The sequence below is a fragment of the Heptranchias perlo genome, chromosome 4, assembly GCF_035084215.1.
Source record: "Heptranchias perlo isolate sHepPer1 chromosome 4, sHepPer1.hap1, whole genome shotgun sequence".
In the NCBI taxonomy this organism is placed as follows: Eukaryota; Metazoa; Chordata; class Chondrichthyes; order Hexanchiformes; family Hexanchidae; genus Heptranchias; species Heptranchias perlo.
The window spans coordinates 5,626,326-5,645,721 of record NC_090328.1 but is presented as its reverse complement, the minus strand read 5'-3'; the positions used below and the strand labels follow the sequence as shown (position 1 = coordinate 5,645,721).

Here is a 19,396-nt window from a genome sequence, read left to right as displayed (position 1 = left end):
CCCTCTGTTACAACAGAGGGAAGGCTGCAAACAATGTACATGAGGTGCTGTGTTTATTTACACACTGGACGACGACCACTCTCGATAGTTACGGTGTCCTGTAGCGATACGCTGTGTTTGAGCAGCAGGGCCCTGACCCTGTGCTTGAGGAATTGAGGGAAATGGAGACAAAATGGCAGCACTCTTCTCCGAACCTGCCCTCCCCCCATCACTCCGCATAATCCTAAAAGGCTTTGGTGCTGTGGCCGGATTTCAAACGGTCAAAGTATCCCGTGAGGTTTCTCAAGCTGCCTCGCAGAGGGTTGGGGGTTGGGGTGGGACTTCCGGTTAATGCATTAACCGCTTGGAGAGGGATGGTGGAGGGAGAGGGAGGAAGGGATGGTGGAGAGGGAGGGGGGAGGGAGGTGAGGGTTGTCAACTGTGATTTGATGTATTCCTGGAGGTTTGGTGGAGGGGGTGGGAGAGAGGGATGGGGAGGGGGTGGGAGAGGGGGATGGTGGAGTGGGATGGTGGATGAGGAGGGGGATGGGGTAGGGGCAGGGCGATGGGGCAGGAGGAGGGGGTTGGTGGAGGGAAATGGTGGAGGAGGATGGGGGAATATTGCGGTTTAAGAACATAAGAAATAGGAGCAGGAGTAGGCCATCCGGCCCCTCGAGCTGCTCCACCATTCAACAAGATCATGGCTGATCTTCTACCTCAACGCCATTTTCCTGCACCATCCCCATATCCCTTGATGCCTTTAATATCTAGAAATCTATCGATCTCTGTTTTGAATGTACTCAATGACTGAGCCTCCACAGCCCTCTGAGAATCATAGAATCATAGAAGTTACAACATGGAAACAGGCCCTTCGGCCCAACATGTCCATGTCGCCCAGTTTATACCACTAAGCTAGTCCCAATTGCCTGCACTTGGCCCATATCCCTCGATACCCATCTTCCCCATGTAACTGTCCAAATGCTTTTTAAAAGACAAAATTGTACCCGCCTCTACTACTGCCTCTGGCAGCTCGTTCCAGACACTCACCACCCTTTGAGTGAAAAAATTGCCCCTCTGGATCCTTTTGTATCTCTCCCCTCTCACCTTAAATCTGTGCCCCCTCGTTATAGACTCCCCTACCTTTGGGAAAAGATTTTGACTATCGACCTTATCTATGCCCCTCATTATTTTATAGACTTCTATAAGATCACCCCTTAACCTCCTACTCTCCAGGGAATAAAGTCCCAGTCTGTCTAACCTCTCCCTGTAAGTCAAACCATCAAGTCCCGGTAGCATCCTAGTAAATCTTTTCTGCACTCTTTCTAGTTTAATAATATCCTTTCTATAATAGGGTGACCAGAACTGTACACAGTACTCCAAGTGTGGCCTCACCAATGCCCTGTACAACTTCAACAAGACATCCCAACTCCTGCATTCAATGTTCTGACCAATGAAACCAAGCATGCTGAATGCCTTCTTCACCACCCTATCCACCTGTGACTCCACTTTCAAGGAGCTATGAATCTGTACTCCCAGATCTCTTTGTTCTATAACTCTCCCCAACGCCCTACCATTAACGGAGTAGGTCCTGGCCCGATTCGATCTACCAAAATGCATCACCTCACATTTATCTAAATTAAACTCCATCTGCCATTCATCGGCCCACTGGCCCAATTTATCAAGATCCCGTTGCAATCCTAGATAACCTTCTTCACTGTCCACAATGCCACCAATCTTGGTGTCATCTGCAAACTTACTAACCATGCCTCCTAAATTCTCATCCAAATCATTAATATAAATAACAAATAACAGCGGACCCAGCACCGATCCCTGAGGCACACCGCTGGACACAGGCATCCAGTTTGAAAAACAACCCTCGACAACCACCCTCTGTCTTCTGTCGTCAAGCCAATTTTGTATCCAATTGGCTACCTCACCTTGGATCCCATGAGATTTAACCTTATGTAACAACCTACCATGCGGTACCTTGTCAAATGCTTTGCTGAAGTCCATGTAGACCACGTCTACTGCACAGCCCTCATCTATCTTCTTGGTTACCCCTTCAAAAAACTCAATCAAATTCGTGAGACATGATTTTCCTCTCACAAAACCATGCTGACTGTTCCTAATTAGTCCCTGCCTCTCCAAATGCCTGTAGATCCTGTCCCTCAGAATACCCTCTAACAACTTACCCACTACAGATGTCAGGCTCACTGGTCTGTAGTTCCCAGGCTTTTCCCTGCCGCCCTTCTTAAACAAAGGCACAACATTTGCTACCCTCCAATCTTCAGGCACCTCACCTGTAGTGGTGGATGATTCAAATATCTCTGCTAGGGGACCCGCAATTTCCTCCCTAACCTCCCATAACGTCCTGGGATACATTTCATCAGGTCCCGGAGATTTATCTACCTTGATGCGCGTTAAGACTTCCAGCACCTCCCTCTCTGTAATATGTACACTCCTCAAGACATCACTATTTATTTCCCCAAGTTCCCTAACATCCATGCCTTTCTCAACCGTAAATACCGATGTGAAATATTCATTTAGGATCTCACCCATTTCTTGTGGTTCCGCACATAGATGACCTTGTTGATCCTTAAGAGGCCCTACTCTCTCCCTAGTTACCCTTTTGCCCTTTATGTATTTGTAGAAGCTCTTTGGATTCACCTTTGCCTGATCTGCCAAAGCAATCTCATATCCCCTTTTTGCCCTCCTGATTTCTCTCTTAACTCTACTCCGGCAATCTCTATACTCTTCAAGGGATCCACTTGATCCCAGCTGCCTATGCATGTCATATGCCTCCTTCTTCTTTTTGACTAGTGCCTCAATCTCCCGAGTCATCCAAGGTTCCCTACTTCTACCAGCCTTGCCCTTCACTTTATAAGGAATGTGCTTACCCTGAACCCTGGTTAACACACTTTTGAAAGCCTCCCACTTACCAGACGTCCCTTTGCCTGCCAACAGACTCTCCCAATCAACTTCTGAAAGTTCCTGTCTAATACCATCAAAATTGGCCTTTCCCCAATTTAGAATTTTAACTTTTGGGCCAGACCTATCCTTCTCCATAGCTATCTTAAAACTAATGGAATTATGATCACTGGTCCCAAAGTGATCCCTCACTAACACTTCTGTCACCTGCCCTTCCTTATTTCCCAAGAGGAGGTCAAGTTTTGCCCCCTCTCTAGTCGGGCCATCCACATACTGAATGAGAAATTCCTCCTGAATACACTCAACAAATTTCTCTCCATCCAAGCCCCTAATGCTATGGCTGTCCCAGTCAATGTTGGGAAAGTTAAAGTCCCCTACTATTACCACCCTATTTTTCTTGCAGCTGTCTGTAATCTCCTTACATATTTGCTCCTCAATTTCCCGTTGACTATTTGGGGGTCTGTAGTACAATCCTATCAAAGTGATCTCTCCCTTCTTATTTTTCAGTTCTACCCATATGGACTCAGTGGGCGAACCCTCGGATATATCCCCTCTCACTACTGCCGTGATGTTCTCCCTAATCAAGAACGCAACTCCCCCTCCTCTCTTACCTCCTGCTCTATCTTTCCTATAGCATCTGTACCCTGGAACATTGAGCTGCCAGTCCTGCCCCTCCCTTAGCCATGTTTCAGTAATAGCTATAACATCCCAGTCCCATGTACCCATCCATGCCCTGAGTTCATCTGCCTTGCCCATCAGACTTCTTGCATTGAAATAAATGCAGTTTAATCTAGACTTCCCTTGGTCTTTGCCCTGCTTTCTCAGACCATCTGTCCGGTCATGTTCTGTACACTCTCCCTTACTGCCTTTTGTTTCTGTCACCACTTTATTTCCCACTGACTTCCTGCATCGGTTCCCATCCCCCTGCCACATTAGTTTAAACCCTCCCCAACAGCACTGGCAAACACTCCCCCTAGGACATTGGTTCCAGTCCTGCCCAGATGCAGACCGTCCAATTTGTACTGGTCCCACCTCCCCCAGAACCGGTTCCAATGGCCCAGGAATTTGAATCCCTCCAGCTTGCACCATCTCTCAAGCCACGTATTCATCTTAGCTATCCTGTCATTCCTACTCTGACTAACCCGTGGCACTGGTAGCAATCCTGAGATTACTACCTTTGAGGTCCTACTCTTTAGTTTAACTCCTAACTCCCTAAATTCAGCTTGTAGGACCTCATCCTGTTTTTTACCTATATCGTTGGTGCCTATATGCACCACGACAACTGGCTGTTCACCCTCCCCCTCCAGAATGTCCTGCAGCCGCTCCGAGACATCCTTGACCCTTGCACCAGGGAGGCAACATACCATCCTGGAGTCTCGGTTGCGTCCGCAGAAACGCCTGTCTATTCCCCTTACAATCGAGTCCCCTATCACTATAGCTCTGCCACTCTTTTTCCTGCCCTCCTGTGCAGCAGAGCCAGCCACGGTGCCATGAACCTGGCCACTGCCACCTTCCCCTGGTGAGCCATCTCCGCCAACAGTATCCAAAACGGTATACCTGTTTTGGAGGGAGATGACCGCAGGGGACCCCTGCACTGCCTTCCTACTCTTCCTCTGTCTGTTGGTCACCCATTCACTATCTCCCTCAGTAATTTTTATCTGCGGTGTAACCAACTCACTGAACGTGCTATCCACGACTTTCTCAGCATCGCGGATGCTCCAAAGTGAGTCCATCCGCAGCTCCAGAGCCGTCAAGCGGTCAAACAATAGCTGCAGCTGGACACACTTCCCGCAGGTGAAGGAATCAGGGACACAGGAAGGATCCCTGAATTCCCACATCCCACAAGAGGAACATGACACGGCGCTGGGATCTCCTGCCATGACTTAACCCTTAAATTAGCTTAAGAACAACTACAATGTCAAGAGAAAAAAAAAGGAAAGAAAAACTACTTACCACTCCCTTTAAGGAGTTTACTCCTTTAAATTGTTCTCAATTTAGAGAATGTTAACTACACTGGGGACCTTGATTCACTAAAAAATAAACGCTACTTCCTATAAGACCTGCAGACCTTCCCTTTCCTTTTACTTCAGTTACTGTCGATAAGGAGAAATACTCACCTGAACCTACTCACCAATCAGGTGCCTCCCCTGTGTCGCGTCCCGATCTGATTCCTGACGTCACTTCGAACTCGGTCGCAGCTCCGCTCGGCTCCTCTCAGCGCTCTGAAATCCCGCCTTTTATCGGACGCTCCCTCCGCTTGGCTCGGCTCGTCTCAGCTGTTCTCAGCGCTCTGAAATCCCGCCTTTTATCGGACGCTCCCTCCGCTCGGCTCGGCTCCTCTCAGCTGTTCTCAGCGCTCTGAAATCCCGCCTTTTATCGGACGCTCCCTCCGCTCGGCTCGGCTCCTCTCAGCGCTCTGAAATCCCGCCTTTTATCGGACGCTCCCTCCGCTCGGCTCGGCTCCTCTCAGCTGTTCTCAGCGCTCTGAAATCCCGCCTTTTATCGGACGCTCCCTCCGCTCGGCTCGGAGGGAGCGTCCGATAAAAGGCGGGATTCCAAAGATTCACCACCCTCTGAGTTAAGAAATATCTCCTCATCTCAGTCCTGAATGATCTACCCCTTATTCTGAGACTGTGACCCCAGTTCTAGAATCCCCAGCCAGGGGAAATATCCTCCCTGCATCTACTCTGTCGAGCCCTGTAAGAATTTTGTATGTTTCAATCAGATCACCTCTCATTCTTCTAAACTCTAGAGAGTACAGGACTAGTCATCCCAATCTCTCCTCATATGACAATCCTGCCATCCCAGGAATCAGTCTGGTGAACCTTCGTTGCACTCCCTCTATGGCAAGTATATCCTTTCTTAGGTAAGGAGACCAAAATTGTACACAATACTCCAGGTGCGGTCTCACCAAGGCCCTGTATAATTGCAGTAAGACATCTTCACTCCTGTACTCAAATCCTCTTGTAATAAAGGCCAACATCCCATTTGCCTTCCTAATTGCTTGCTGCATATTAGCTTTCAGTGACTCATGTACAAGGACACCCAGGTCCCTTTAAACATCAACATTTCCCAGTCTCTCACCATTTAAAAAATACTCTGCATTTCTGTTTTTCCTACCAAAGTGGATAACTTCACACTTTTCCACATTATATTCCATCTGCCATGTTCTTCCCCATTCACTTAGCCTGTCTATATCCCCTTGAAGCATCTTTGCATCCTCCTCACAACTCACATTCCCACCTAGTTTTGTGTCGTCAGCAAACTTGGAAATATTACATTTGGTCCCCTCATCCAAATCATTGATCTATATTGTGATTAGCTGGGGCCCAAGCACCGATCCCTGCGGTACCCCACTAGTCACAGTCTGCCAACCTGAAAAAGACCCGTTTATTCCTACTCTCTGTTTTCTGTCTGTTAACCAATTCTCAATCCGTGCCAGTATATTACCCCCAATTCCATGTGCTCTAACTTTGTTCACCAACCTCCTGTGTGGGGCCTTATCGAAAGCCTTCTGAAAATCCAAATACACCACATCCACTGGTTCCCCCTTATCTATTCTACTTGTTACATCCTCAAAGAACTCCAATAGGTTTGTCAAACATGATTTTCCTTTCATAAATCCATGTTGACTCTGCCAAATCCTATTATTATTTTCTAAGTGTTCTGTTATCACATCCTTTATAATAGATTCTAGTATTTTCCCTACTACTGATGTCAGGCTAACAGGTCTGCAGTTCCCTGTTTTCTCTCTCCCTCCTTTCTTAAATAGTGGGGTTACATTTGCCACCCTCCAATCTGCAGGAACCGTTCCAGAATCTATAGAATTTTGGAAGATGACAACCAATGCATCCACTATCTCTATAGCCACCTCTTTCAAAACCCTGGGATGTAGATCATCAGGTCCTTGGGATTTATCGACTTTCAGTCCCATTAATTTCTCTAGTACTATTTTACTAATACTAATTTCTTTCAGTTCCTCATTCTCACCAGACCCTTGGTTCTCTAGTATTTCTGGGAGGTTTTTTCTATCTTCTTCCGTGAAGACAGACACAAAGTATTTGTTTAATTTCTCTGCCATTTCCTTATTCCCCATTATAAATGTGCCCTGTTGCTGTCATAACGACATTTGAGGCGACCGTTTGGCCAAAAGTGACAGTTATTTGTGCAACTTCCCCAGAAGCTATTAAGAAATTATCTTTTGAAATATGGAAGTTGGCAGATTCTCTCTTCCCCCTTCCCCCCTTCTTCAGGCCTCCTTTGGTAATACGCCGTTCCCAGGCCAAGATGGCTGGCAACATTTTAACGTTGGTAAAGTTCTCACCTCTGAGTCAGAAGGTTGTGGGTTCGAGCCCCACTCCAGCGGCTTGAGCCCATCAACCAGGCTGACTCTCCCAGCGCAGTGCTGAGGGAGCGCTGCACTGTCGGAGGTGCCGTCAAGGCCCCCGCTTTACGGCTCGTCCGAAAGACGGTACCTCCGACAGTGCAGCACTCCCTCAGCCCTGCACCGGGAGGGTCAGCCTGGTTGATGGGCTCAAGTCTCTAGGAATGGCACGTGGAAAACTTTCTCACTCGGAGCCGAGGTGCTACTGACTGACCCGTGCTGTGTGAAGCAGTGCAGCTTCTCGGTGGGAAGTGGACTGGGAATGAGGTGAAGTTTGTGCCTTCAAAACTGGCAAAGAAAAAAAGAACTTGCATTTGTATAGCGCCTTTCACAACCTCAGGGCGTCCCAAAGCATTTTACAGCCAATGAAGGGTGGTAGAAGTTTGGAACTCTCTTCCGCAAACGGCAATTGATACTAGCTCAATTGCTAAATTTAAATGTGAGATAGATAGCTTTTTGGCAACCAAAGGTATTAAGGGATATGGGCCAAAGGCAGGTATATGGAGTTAGATCACAGATCAGCCACGATCTTATCAAATGGCGGAGCAGGCATGAGGGGCTGAATGGCCTACTCCTGTTCCTATGTTCCTAAGTGTAGTCACTGTAGGAAACACGGCAGCCAATTTGTGCACAGCAAGCTCTCACAAACAGCAATGTGATAATGACCAGATCATCTGTTTTTTTAGTGATGTTGGTTGAGGGATAAATATTGACCCAGGACACCTGGGAGAACTCCCCTGCTCTTCTTTGAAATAGTGGCCGTGAGATCTTTTATACCCACCTGAGAGGGGCAAAGGAAGTGGGAGAGGGAGTCAAACGTTTATTTATTTGTTTGTAGTGATGCTATCCACTGGAGGAGGGAGGGGAGGTGCTGGACTATTGCCAGCAGGCAGGCATACAGCTCTGTGATGCGGTGAACAAGTCAGTGGTAAATCAAGGAGTGAACGAGGAGCATGCCTACACAACGTGAAGTTGGTACGAGGAGGGGCGAGGGGGGCAGACCGCTGTGGAACGCTGCCCGGCCCAATGCACTGTCGAGCGTTTCTACAAAAAAGGGCAGAGACCGGTATTTGCAGAAGCTCCCCGGGGAACTCCCGAACTGCAGGCATTCAGTAGATGTTGGTTAATTGTTTTCTTTTTAAAGAAAACACACGCATTATGCGTTACACGAGCACACACACACACACATTACACATATTACACATACGTGCAGCCGCGTGTCTCCCCACTCCCCAGAGCATTGATTTCCGAAATGCTGTCCGTGTTCACAAATCCCTCTACGGCCCTGCTCCGCCCTGCACCCTCTCCAGCCCTGCATCCCATCCCTCACGTCCCACCATTGATCCGGGACTGCCCCCCTCTCCGCCCCACTCCTGATAGCAAAGGAATAAAATCAAACCGACAAATTAAATCGAGGAAAAGGCTGAAGTAAAGATTTTTTTTTTAAAAAGACGTGGGAAAAGGAGTAGGGATAAAAGGTGTTAACATGGGTTTATTGTGAGAAATAAACTGGGGGAACTGGAAGCAGTTCTTTTACAGGAAGATCGAGACATAACAGTAATCGAATGGCAAACTGGACCAAAATGGGAAATAAACTTATCAGGATATCAAATACTTAGTGGGGATAGAAAAGATAAGAAAGGAGGCAGAGTGACAATATTGCTTAAAGAAGGAATACCAGCTGTTAGAGGGGGTTAATGGAGGGAAGGGAGAGTTACAGAGTCAATACTTGCAAAATTGGGGCTTTTCCATGAGAATAATGCAGATTACAGGAGATATGATATAAGTGTTTAAAAGGATGGGTCGGGGTAGAGAGAAGGAGACTGTTCCCAGTCGCTGAGGGGGTCAACAACGAGGGGCCGTAGAGACCACATTAATTGTAAGAGATTTAGAACAGAGGGCAGGAGAAATGTCTTCACACAGAGAGTTTGTGAGGCTGTGGAATTCACTTCCAGCGATAGTGGTTGAGGCATAAATTATGTCAACGTTGAAGATTAGATTGGATGGGTGTATGCAGGAAAAGGGCACTGAACGCCAAACTGGCTGTTTTATCAAAAGACCTGCGAATTATTTTCATGTAGCACTGTACTGACTCAATTCCTAAGGACTCCCTTCCCACTGCCCCGTCGCAAAGACTGCTGGTCATATCCTAATGCCTTCTCCCCTTTCTTCCTCCTCCTTAGAATCATAGAATCATAGAAGTTTACAACATGGAAACAGGCCCTTCGGCCCAACATGTCCATGTCGCCCAGTTTATACCACTAAGCTAGTCCCAGTTGCCTGCACTTGGCCCATATCCCTCTATACCCATCTTACCCATGTAACTGTCCAAATGCTTTTTAAAAGACAAAATTGTACCCGCCTCTACTACTGCCTCTGGCAGCTCGTTCCAGACACTCACCACCCTTTGAGTGAAAAAATTGCCCCTCTGGACCCTTTTGTATCTCTCCCCTCTCACCTTAAATCTATGCCCCTCGTTATAGACTCCCCTACCTTTGGGAAAAGATTTTGACTATCTACCTTATCTATGCCCCTCATTATTTTATAGACTTCTATAAGATCACCCCTTAACCTCCTACTCTCCAGGGAAAAAAGTCTCAGTCTGTCTAACCTCTCCCTATAAGTCAAACCATCAAGTCCCAGTAGCATCCTAGTAAATCTTTTCTGCACTCTTTCTAGTTTAATAATATCCTTTCTATAATAGGGTGACCAGAACTGTACACAGTATTCCAAGTGTGGCCTCACCAATGTCTTGTACAACTTCAACAAGACATCCCAACTCCTGTATTCAATGTTCTGACCAATGAAACCAAGCAAGCTGAATGCCTTCTTCACCACCCTATCCACCTGTGACTCCACTTTCAAGGAGCTATGAACCTGTACTCCTAGATCTCTTTGTTCTATAACTCTCCCCAACGCCCTGCCATTAATGGAGTAGGTCCTGGCCCGATTCGATCTACCAAAATGCATCACCTCACATTTATCTCCAGGAATGTCAGGGCCCAGGATATTTCTTTGATTGATCACAGTCTGATACACGGTATCAAGGCAGAGGGCATCGAACCTGTGGTATAATGTGTGTGAGTGAGTGTGTGTGTGTGTGTGTGTGTGTGTGTGCGAGAGGGTGGGTGGGTGAGTGTGTTTTGTGTGAGGGTGGGTGAGTGTGTTGTGTGTGGGTGTGTATCTGTGAGTGTGGGTGGGTGTGTGTGTGTGTGTGTTTTGTGTGAGGGTGGGTGAGTGTGTTTTGTGTGAGGGTGGGTGGGTGTGTGAGTGTGTTTTGTGTGAGGGTGGGTGAGTTTGTTTCTGTGAGGGTGGGTGGGTGTGTATCTGTGTGTGTGTGAGTGTGGGTGTGTGAGTGTGTTTTGTGTGAGGGTGGGTGAGTTTGTTTCTGTGAGGGTGGGTGGGTGTGTATCTGTGTGTGTGTGAGTGTGTGTGTGTGTGGGTGTGTGTGTGTGTTTTGTGTGAGGGTGGGTGGGTGTGTATCTGTGTGTGAGGGTGGGTGAGTGTGTTTCTGTGAGGGTGGGTGGGTGTGTATCTGTGTGTGTGTGAGTGTGGGTGTGTGAGTGTGTTTTGTGTGAGGGTGGGTGAGTTTGTTTCTGTGAGGGTGGGTGGGTGTGTATCTGTGTGTGTGTGAGTGTGTGTGTGTGTGGGTGTGTGTGTGTGTTTTGTGTGAGGGTGTGTGTGTGTTTCTGTGAGGGTGGGTGGGTGTGTATCTGTGTGCATGGTGCGTGTGACAAAAGTAAATTAACAAAGGAAACAGCCCCTTGTTAAAGGGCAATGTTTGTGCTGTGGGTTTGCCTTCTCTCGTGTTTTGCTATTTCAATACCAGGAAGTGTTTGCCGAGATTCCCTGACTCTCTGTACCTTGTCCACACTGGCAGTAATCAGGAAAGATAAGGGCCCACCTTCGGTTACTGTCAACAAATCAGTGCCTGGAACCAGATTTACTCAACAGGAGGGTGTGGGAAAGTGAGGGGGGGGGGTGTGGGGGACGAAAAGTCAAAGTAAGGACTCCCATCGAATAATGGTAAGTCAAAGTCACCGGGACAGTTACAGGGGGGGGCCTGCCATCCGGCCAAGGGTGGAGGTGGGAGTGGGTGGGGGGATGTCATTGTGAGGTGATTGTGTGGGAGAGGGCAACACCAGGAGCCACGGTTTTGCGCCAGCCTCCTGTCTCTTCCCCCTGCCCCCCGCATAACTGTCTGCACCTGTTGACATGAGGTTGAGGCGTCACAGCCGCCTGTTGCCCTGACTGTGTTACAGGTTTAACTGTATTCTGACTTGGTGCTCTTATGTCTGGGTGGGGGAGGCGGAGGCGGGGGGGAAGGGTGGATTACGGCATCGGTTAACGATCTGCGTCTCTCCTCAGGTCCGGCACCGGATGTCGGGGCAGGTGATGGTCCTCAAGATGAACAAGTTGCCGAGTAACCGCGCCAACATGCTACGCGAGGTGCAGCTGATGAACCGGCTCTCGCACCCCAACATCCTACGGTGAGCCCCCCCCCCCCCTGCTCATTTCTTGCTCTTTAGCCCTCCGCCTCACTCCCTCTCACCATCTAAAGCCTCCTGAAAAACCTACCTCTACGATCTCACCTATTTGTTTCGTATTCGTTCTCGGAATGTGGGCATCGCTGGCGAGGCCGGCATTTATTGCCCATCCCTAATTGCCCTTGAGAAGGTGGTGGTGAGCCGCCTTCTTGAACCGCTGCAGTCCGTGTGGTGACGGTTCTCCCACAGTGCTGTTAGGAAGGGAGTTCCAGGATTTTGACCCAGTCTCGATGAAGGAACGGCGATATATTTCCAAGTCGGAATGGTGTGTGACTTGGAGGGGAACGTGCAGGTGGTGTTGTTCCCATGTGCCTGCTGCCCTTGTCCTTCTAGGTGGTGGAGATCGTGGGGTTGGGAGCTGCTCCCTTCAGTCACTCACCCAACACTTTTCTCACCACTGCTCAGGGCCAGTTCATTGGCGTGTTTTCCGTTCAAGACGCTTTATCTTATCCGGCACCAAGTCCACTTCACACATCAGTCCTGTCCTCGCTGACCTACCTTGGCTCCAGGTCCGCCAACGCCCCCCAATTTAAAATTCTCATAGAATCATAGAAATTTACGGCACAGAAGGAGGCCATTCAGTCCATCGTGTCTGTGCCGGTCGAAAAAGAGCTATCCAGCCTAATCCCACTTTCCAGCACTTGGTCCGTAGCCCTGTAGATTACAGCAATTCAAGTGTTCATCCAAGTACTTTTTAAATGAGTTGAGGGTTTCTGCCTCTACCACCCTCTCAGGCAGTGAGTTCCAGACCCCCACCACCCTCTGGGTGAAAAAAATTCTCCTCAGTTCCCCTCTAATCCTTCTACCAATTACTTTAAATCTATGCCCCCTGGTCACTGACCCCTCTGCTAAGGGAAATAGGTCCTTCTATCCACTCTATCTAGGCCTCTCATAATTTTATAGACCTCAATTAAATCTCCCCTCAGCCCCCTCTGTTCCAAGGAAAACAACCCCAGCCTGTCCAATCTTTTCTCATAGCTAAAATTCTCCAGCCCAGGCAACATCCTCGTAAATCTCCTCTGCACCCTCTCTAGTGCAATCACATCTTTCCTGTAATGTGGTGACCAGAACTGTACACAGTACTCAAGCTGTGGCCTAATCAATGTTTTATACAGTTCTAGCATAACCTCCCTGCTCTTATATTCTATGCCTCGGCTAATAAAGGAAAGTATCCCGTATGCCTTCTTAACCATCTTATCTACCTGTCCTGCTACCTTCAGGAATCTGTGGACATGCACTCCAAGGTCCCTCTGTTCCTCTACACCTCTCAGTATCCTCCCATTTATTGTTTACTCCCTTGCCTTGTTTGCCCTCCCCAAATGCATTACCTCACACTTCTCTGGATTGAATTCCATTTGCCACTTTTCTGCCCACCTGACCAGTCCATTGATATCTTCCTGCAGTCTACAGCTTTCCTCCTCTCTATCAACCACATGGCCAATTTTTGTAAGATCTGCAAACTTCTTAATCATGCCCCCCACATTTAAGTCTAAATCATTAATATATACCACAAAAAGCAAGGGACCTAGTACTGAGCCCTGCAGAACCCCATCAAAGACTACTACATAAAATAAGAGCTCATGAATTTTATATGTTTGCATGAGATAAGCTCTTATCTCAGATAAGAGCTTATCTCATGGAAACATATAAAATTCTGATAGGGCTATTCAGACTGCATGCAGGGAGGATGTTTCCCCTGAACGAGGGGTCACAGTCTCAGGATACGGGGTAGGACATTTAGGACTGAGATGAGGAGAAATTTCTTCACTCAGAGGGTGGTGAACCTGTGGAATTCTCTACCACAGAAGGCAGTGGAGGCCAAGTCACTGAATATATTTAAGAAGGAGCTAAATAGATTTCTAGACACAAAAGGCATCAAGGGGTATGGGGAGAGAGCGGGAATATGGTATTGAGATAGAGGATCAGCCATGATCATATTGAATGGTGGAGCAGGCTCGAAGGGCCGAATGGCCTACTCCTGCTCCTATTTTCTCTGTTTCTGTGGTGTAGGGGGTAACGTATTAGCATGGATAAAGGATTGGTTAGCTAACAGGAAACAGAGAGTAGGCATAAATGGGTCATTTTCAGGTTGGCAAGATGTAACGAGTGGAGTGCCAGAGGGATCAGTGCTTGGGCCTCAACTATTTACAATCTATATCAATGACTTGGATGAAGGGACCGAATGTATGGTTGCTAAATTTGCTGATGACACAAAGGTAGGTAAGAAAGTAAGTTGTGAAGAGGACATAAGGAGTCTGCAAAGGGATATAGATAGGTTAAGTGAGTGGGCAAAAATTTGGCAGATGGAGTATAATGTGGGAAAATGTGAACTTGTCCACTTTGGCAGAAGGAATAGAAAAGCAGTATATTATTTAAATGGAGAGAGATTGCAGAATTCTGAGGTACAGAGGGATCTGGGTGTCCTAGTACATGAATCACAAAAAGTTAGTATGCAGGTACAGTAAGTAATTAGGAAGGCAAATGGAATGTTGTCATTTATTGCAAGGGGAATGGAATATAAAAGTAGAGATGTTTTGCTGCAGTTGTACAGGGCATTGGTGAGACCACATCTAGAATACTGTGTGCAGTTTTGGTCTCCTTATTTAAGAAAGGACATAATTGCTTTGGAGGCAGTTCAGAGAAGGTTCACTTGACTGATTCCTGGGATGAGGGGGTTATCTTATGAGGAAAGGTTGGACAAGTTGGGCCTGTATACATTGGAGTTTAGAAGAATGAGAGGTGATCTTATTGAATCATACAAAATCCTGAGGGGGCTAGAAGGGGTAGATGCTGAGAGGATGTTTCCCCTTGTGGGAGAGACTAGAACTAGGGGCCACAATTTAAAAATAAGGGGTCTCCCATTTAAGACGGAGATGAGATAAATTATTTCTCTGAGGGTCGTGAGTCTGTGGAACTCCCTTCCCAGAGAGCGGTGGAGGCAGGGTCATTGAATATTTTTAAGGCTGAGTTAAATAGATTCCTGATTAACAAGGGAGTCAAAGGTTATAGTAGGAAGATGGGAAAGTAGGGTTGAGGTCACAATCAGATCAGCCATGATCTTATCAAATGGCAGAGCAGGCTCGAGGGGCCGAATGGCCTACTCCTGCTCTTAATTCGTATGTTCGTATGTAACCCCACTGGAAACAGCCTTCAAGTAACAAAAACATCTGGTCCCTTCACAGTCTGGTCCCTCCTTATCTCTATAAACTCCTCCAGTCCTACAACCCCCTCTCGTCCAACTCTGGCTCCTTGTGCATCCCGCACTCCCATTGGCGGCCGTGCCTTCAGCCGTCTAGGCCCCACACTCTAGAATTCGTCTCTAAATCTCTCCGCCTCTCCGCCTCTCTCTCCTCCTTTAAGACAATAACAACAGCTTGCATTTGTATAGCGCCTTTTAACGTAGTAAAAACGTCCCATGGTGCTTTACAGGAGTGTAATCAGACAAAATTTGACACCGAGCCACATAAGGAGATATTAGGACAGGTGACCAAAAGCTTGGTCAAAGAGGTTGGTTTTAAGGATCGTCTTAAAGGACCCTCCTTAAAGCCCACCTCTCTGACCAGGCTTTTGTTCACCACCCCCAATATCTGCTTCTTTGGTTCAGGGTTCATTTTTGTGTGTGATTTTATTCCTGTGAAGTGCCTTGGTTTTGCTACATCAATGGCTCTATATGTAAATGCAAGTTGTTATCTAGGACTCAGTGACTCACGATGACAATAATGAGCAGATCCCACGGTCCGCCTCAGAGCAGCCCAGACAACTAGGACGTACGAACTGAAGAGTGCTCCAGCTAAATGCAACAGCAGCTGTGATCACTGGACACTGGTGGAGTATTGACTGTGGAGAGAATTGTTCAGTGTTAGGCACGTTGCTCCTCCATCGCGGAGCAGAGATGGAATGATCTGAGTCAGCCTGTATCTAACAGGGCTACCCAACGTCCTCCCGCATCTGAGAAGGTCCGGGGAGCAGCCTTTTACTTTATGTAGCAGCAGAGCAACGAGGAATTAAGAGATCACAATGGCGGCTGAAGCTATCCCAGCATTCATAGCGGCAGTGAAAGCCCTCTATTTAAACTTTAGAGCCGGTCATTCCAATGGAATCCTTTTTGCTACTGTTAGGAACGCTGGGGCAGCCCTGACTCCGTATCGATCTCTTGTTTCTCTCTCGCTCTCCGTCCAGAGGAAGAGAAGGGAAAACACTGGCAAACCCAAACAGCCAGGCAGTGAGGAAAAATAAGGAGAGCAATGAAGATGAAAAGAGGAGAAAGAAAGAAAGATTTGCATTTATATAGCACCTTTCACGACCTCAGGACCTCCCAAAGCACTTTGCAGCCAATGAAGTGTTTTTGAAGTGTAGTCACTGTTGTAATGTAGGAAACGCAGCAGCCAATTTGAGCACAGGAAGATCCCACAAACAGCAATGTGATAATGTAACCAGGTAATTTGTTTTTAGTGATGTTGAGGGATAAATATGACACAAAAATTGGCCGTGTGGTTGATAGTGAGGAGGAAAGCTGTCGACTGCAGGAAGATATCAATGGACTGGTCAGGTGGGCAGAAAAGTAGCAAATGGAATTCAATCCAGAGAAGTGTGAGGTAATGCATTTGGGGCGGGGGAGGGGCAAACAAGGCAAGGGAATGCACAATAAATGGGAGGATACTGAGAGGTGTAGAGGAACAGAGGGACCTTGGAGTGCATGACTACAGATCCCTGAAGGTAGCAGGACAGGTAGATAAGGTGGTTAAGAAGGCATATGGGATACTTTCCTTTATTAGCCGAGGCACAGAATATAAGAGCAGGGAGGTTATGCTAGAACTGTATAAAACATTGGTTAGGCCACAGCTTGAGTACTGTATACAGTTCTGGTCACCACATTACAGGAAAGATGTGATTGCACTAGAGAGGGTACAGAGAAGATTTACGAGGATGTTGCCAGGACTGGAGAATTTTAGCTATGAGGAAAGATTGGATAGGCTGGGGTTGTTTTCCTTGGAACAAAGGAGGCTGAGGGGAGATTTAATTGAGGTGTATAAAATTATGAGGGGACTAGATAGAGTGGATAGGGAGGAACTATTTCCCTTAGCAGAGAGGTCAATAACCAGGGGGCATAAATTTAAAGTAATTGGTTGAAGGATTTGAGGGGAGCTGAGGAGAAATGTTTTCACCCAGATGGTGGTGGGGGTCTGGAACTCACTGCCTGAGAGGGTGGTAGAGACAGAAACCCTCAACTCATTTAAAAAGTACTTGGATGAACACTCGAAGTGCCGTAACCTACAGGGCTATGGACCAAGTGCTGAAAAGTGGGATTAAGCTGGATAACTCTCGGCCGGCACAGACACAATGGGCCGAATGGCCTCCTTCTGTGCCGTAACTTTCTATGATTCTATGAACTTTAAACCAGGACACTGGGGAGAACTCCCCTGCTCTTCTTCGCACGGTGGCTGTGGGATCTTTTACGTTCACCTGAGAGGGCAGTCGGGGCCTCGGTTTAACGTCTCATCCGAAAGACGGCACCTCCGACAGTGCAGCACTCCCTCAGTACTGGCACTGGGAGTGTCAGCCTAGATTTTGTGGGGAGAAAGAAATTATATTTAAAGGGTGTGGAGGGGCAGAGAGACTTTGTAAGATAATGAGGTAAATTTTGACCCCCAAGAACGAGTGGGTTGGGGGCAGTTGAGGAGTAAATCCCTCCGTTTTCAGAGCAGGGCCGCATCCCGGCTCCAACATGGCCACTTCTGGGTTTAACCCAGGCAGCAGACACCAGGAAGTCCCACCCCCACTGAAAGCCGGCAGGCAATGTAGCTCATTGAGATACTTGAGGTATTTAATGTTTTGTGTATCGGAACATTAAATGTGTTTAACTTTATCAATTCGGGTTTCCCATCGCTTCTGATTCGCATCAGGTGAGAGCAGGCGGGAAGGGCCGGATCCATGAGGTGAGGGCCTTTATTGCACTGCTTGTGGGCCCCGGAGGAGCAGGAGTGCTTCATCCAGGCCCAACAAGCTCACCTGGCCGACAGAGACCCCGCAATCGGCTGATTATCCCCCCCACAAAGGTGGACCCCCCTCCGACTCTATTCCCGCACCTCCCCCTCCCCGACCTGTTCCCCGGCAACCCCCCGCCCCCCCCCCCACTGATCTTCTCCACGGCCCGATCTGCCTTGTCAATCAGGCTGGTTGCTGGGCACGAAACCCAGAAGTGCCATTGATGGGCCCCACGATGGCGACCCGCCCACTTACCTCCCCCCATCCCCCCGCCACTCCCTTCCCGGCTCGACATTAAAAGTTACTCTATAATCTCACGCTGTTGAGCTGTTCACTGTTTTGACGGAGGTGTTAACCTGTTTATAATGAGAGAGAGAAATTCGACCTGATCTTGTAAAGTGTTCGTAAGGTAACAGCACGGACAGTCATTTCTATCCTTGCCTGTTCCCAGGACACAGAGCCCCTGTACATGAACACGCTCTGTCTTACAAATGTCTAGTCCTCCTCTGTATACTACATCATAACACCGCGTTACACAGATATGGTCATACATTATATCAGTGCCCTGAGCCAGAAACAGGCTGTGTGTGTAATTAAATCCTCCTCTGCAGTGCCCAGGTTTCACGCTGCGGTAAATAAAATTAACAAAGTGATTCAAACAGCCGGTCACAGCAGCCTCTCTCAGGACCACCCCCATTCCTTGGTGCTGGATGTTTGTGAACGGTTGAGCAGGTGTTTGCTAAAGTGTCATCCGTGGCTCGGTGGGCGGCACTCTCGCCTCCGAGTCAGAAGGTCGTCGGTTCAACTCCCACTCCAGAGACTTGAGCACGTAATCCAGGCTGACGCTCCCAGTACAGAGGGAGTGCTGCACTGTTGGAGGTGCCGTGTTTCGGATGAGACGTTAAATCGAGTCTGCTCTCTCGGGTGCATCTGGAAGATCCCACGGCCACTGTTTCGAGGAAGAGCAGGGGCGTACTGGCCAATGATTATCTCTCAACCAACATCACATTGTCTGGTCATTTATCTCATTGCTGTTTGTGGGATCTTGCTCTGCGCAACTCGGCTGCCGCGTTTCCTACATTACAACAGGCCATAAAGAAAGGAAACCGAGCTCCATTTCTAGGGGGATAGAATTGAAAAGCAGAGAAGTTATGTTAAACTTGTATAGAACCTTGGTTAGACCACACTTGGAGTATTGTGAACAGTTCTGGTCTCCATATTATAAAATGGATATACGGCCATTGGATAAAGTGCAATAAGGATTTATTAGGATGATACCAGAACTGAGAGGAAAGACTGAAGGCTGGGGTTCTTTTTTCTCTAGAAAAGAGAAGGCTGAGGGGTGACCTGATAGAGGTCTTTAAGATTATGACAGGATCTGATAGGGTAGACATGGAGAAGATGTTTCCACTTGCGGGGGAGACCGGAACTAGGGGCCATAAATATAAGATAGTCAACAATAAATCCAATGGGGAATTCGGGAGAAACTTCTTTACCCAGAGAGTGGTGAGAATGTGGAACTCGCTCCCACAAGGAGTAGTTGAGGTAACTAGCGCAGATGTATTTAAGGGGA

General features: G+C 47.7%; 2 protein-coding genes across 3 annotated transcripts in view; both read left to right on the top strand.

Annotated features, from left to right (window-relative positions):
• The window catches only part of LOC137320706 (polymeric immunoglobulin receptor-like), a 788,493-nt gene that overhangs the window by 80,142 nt on the left and 688,955 nt on the right, over nt 1–19,396 (top strand). The gene's annotated exons all lie outside the window — the stretch shown is intronic.
• The window catches only part of LOC137320705 (dual specificity testis-specific protein kinase 1-like), a 119,830-nt gene that overhangs the window by 22,926 nt on the left and 77,508 nt on the right, over nt 1–19,396 (top strand). The window contains exon 2 of the mRNA XM_067982401.1: nt 11,660–11,781. Within this exon, the coding sequence (XP_067838502.1) occupies nt 11,660–11,781 (122 nt within the window). The remainder of the gene's footprint in view (nt 1–11,659; nt 11,782–19,396) is intronic.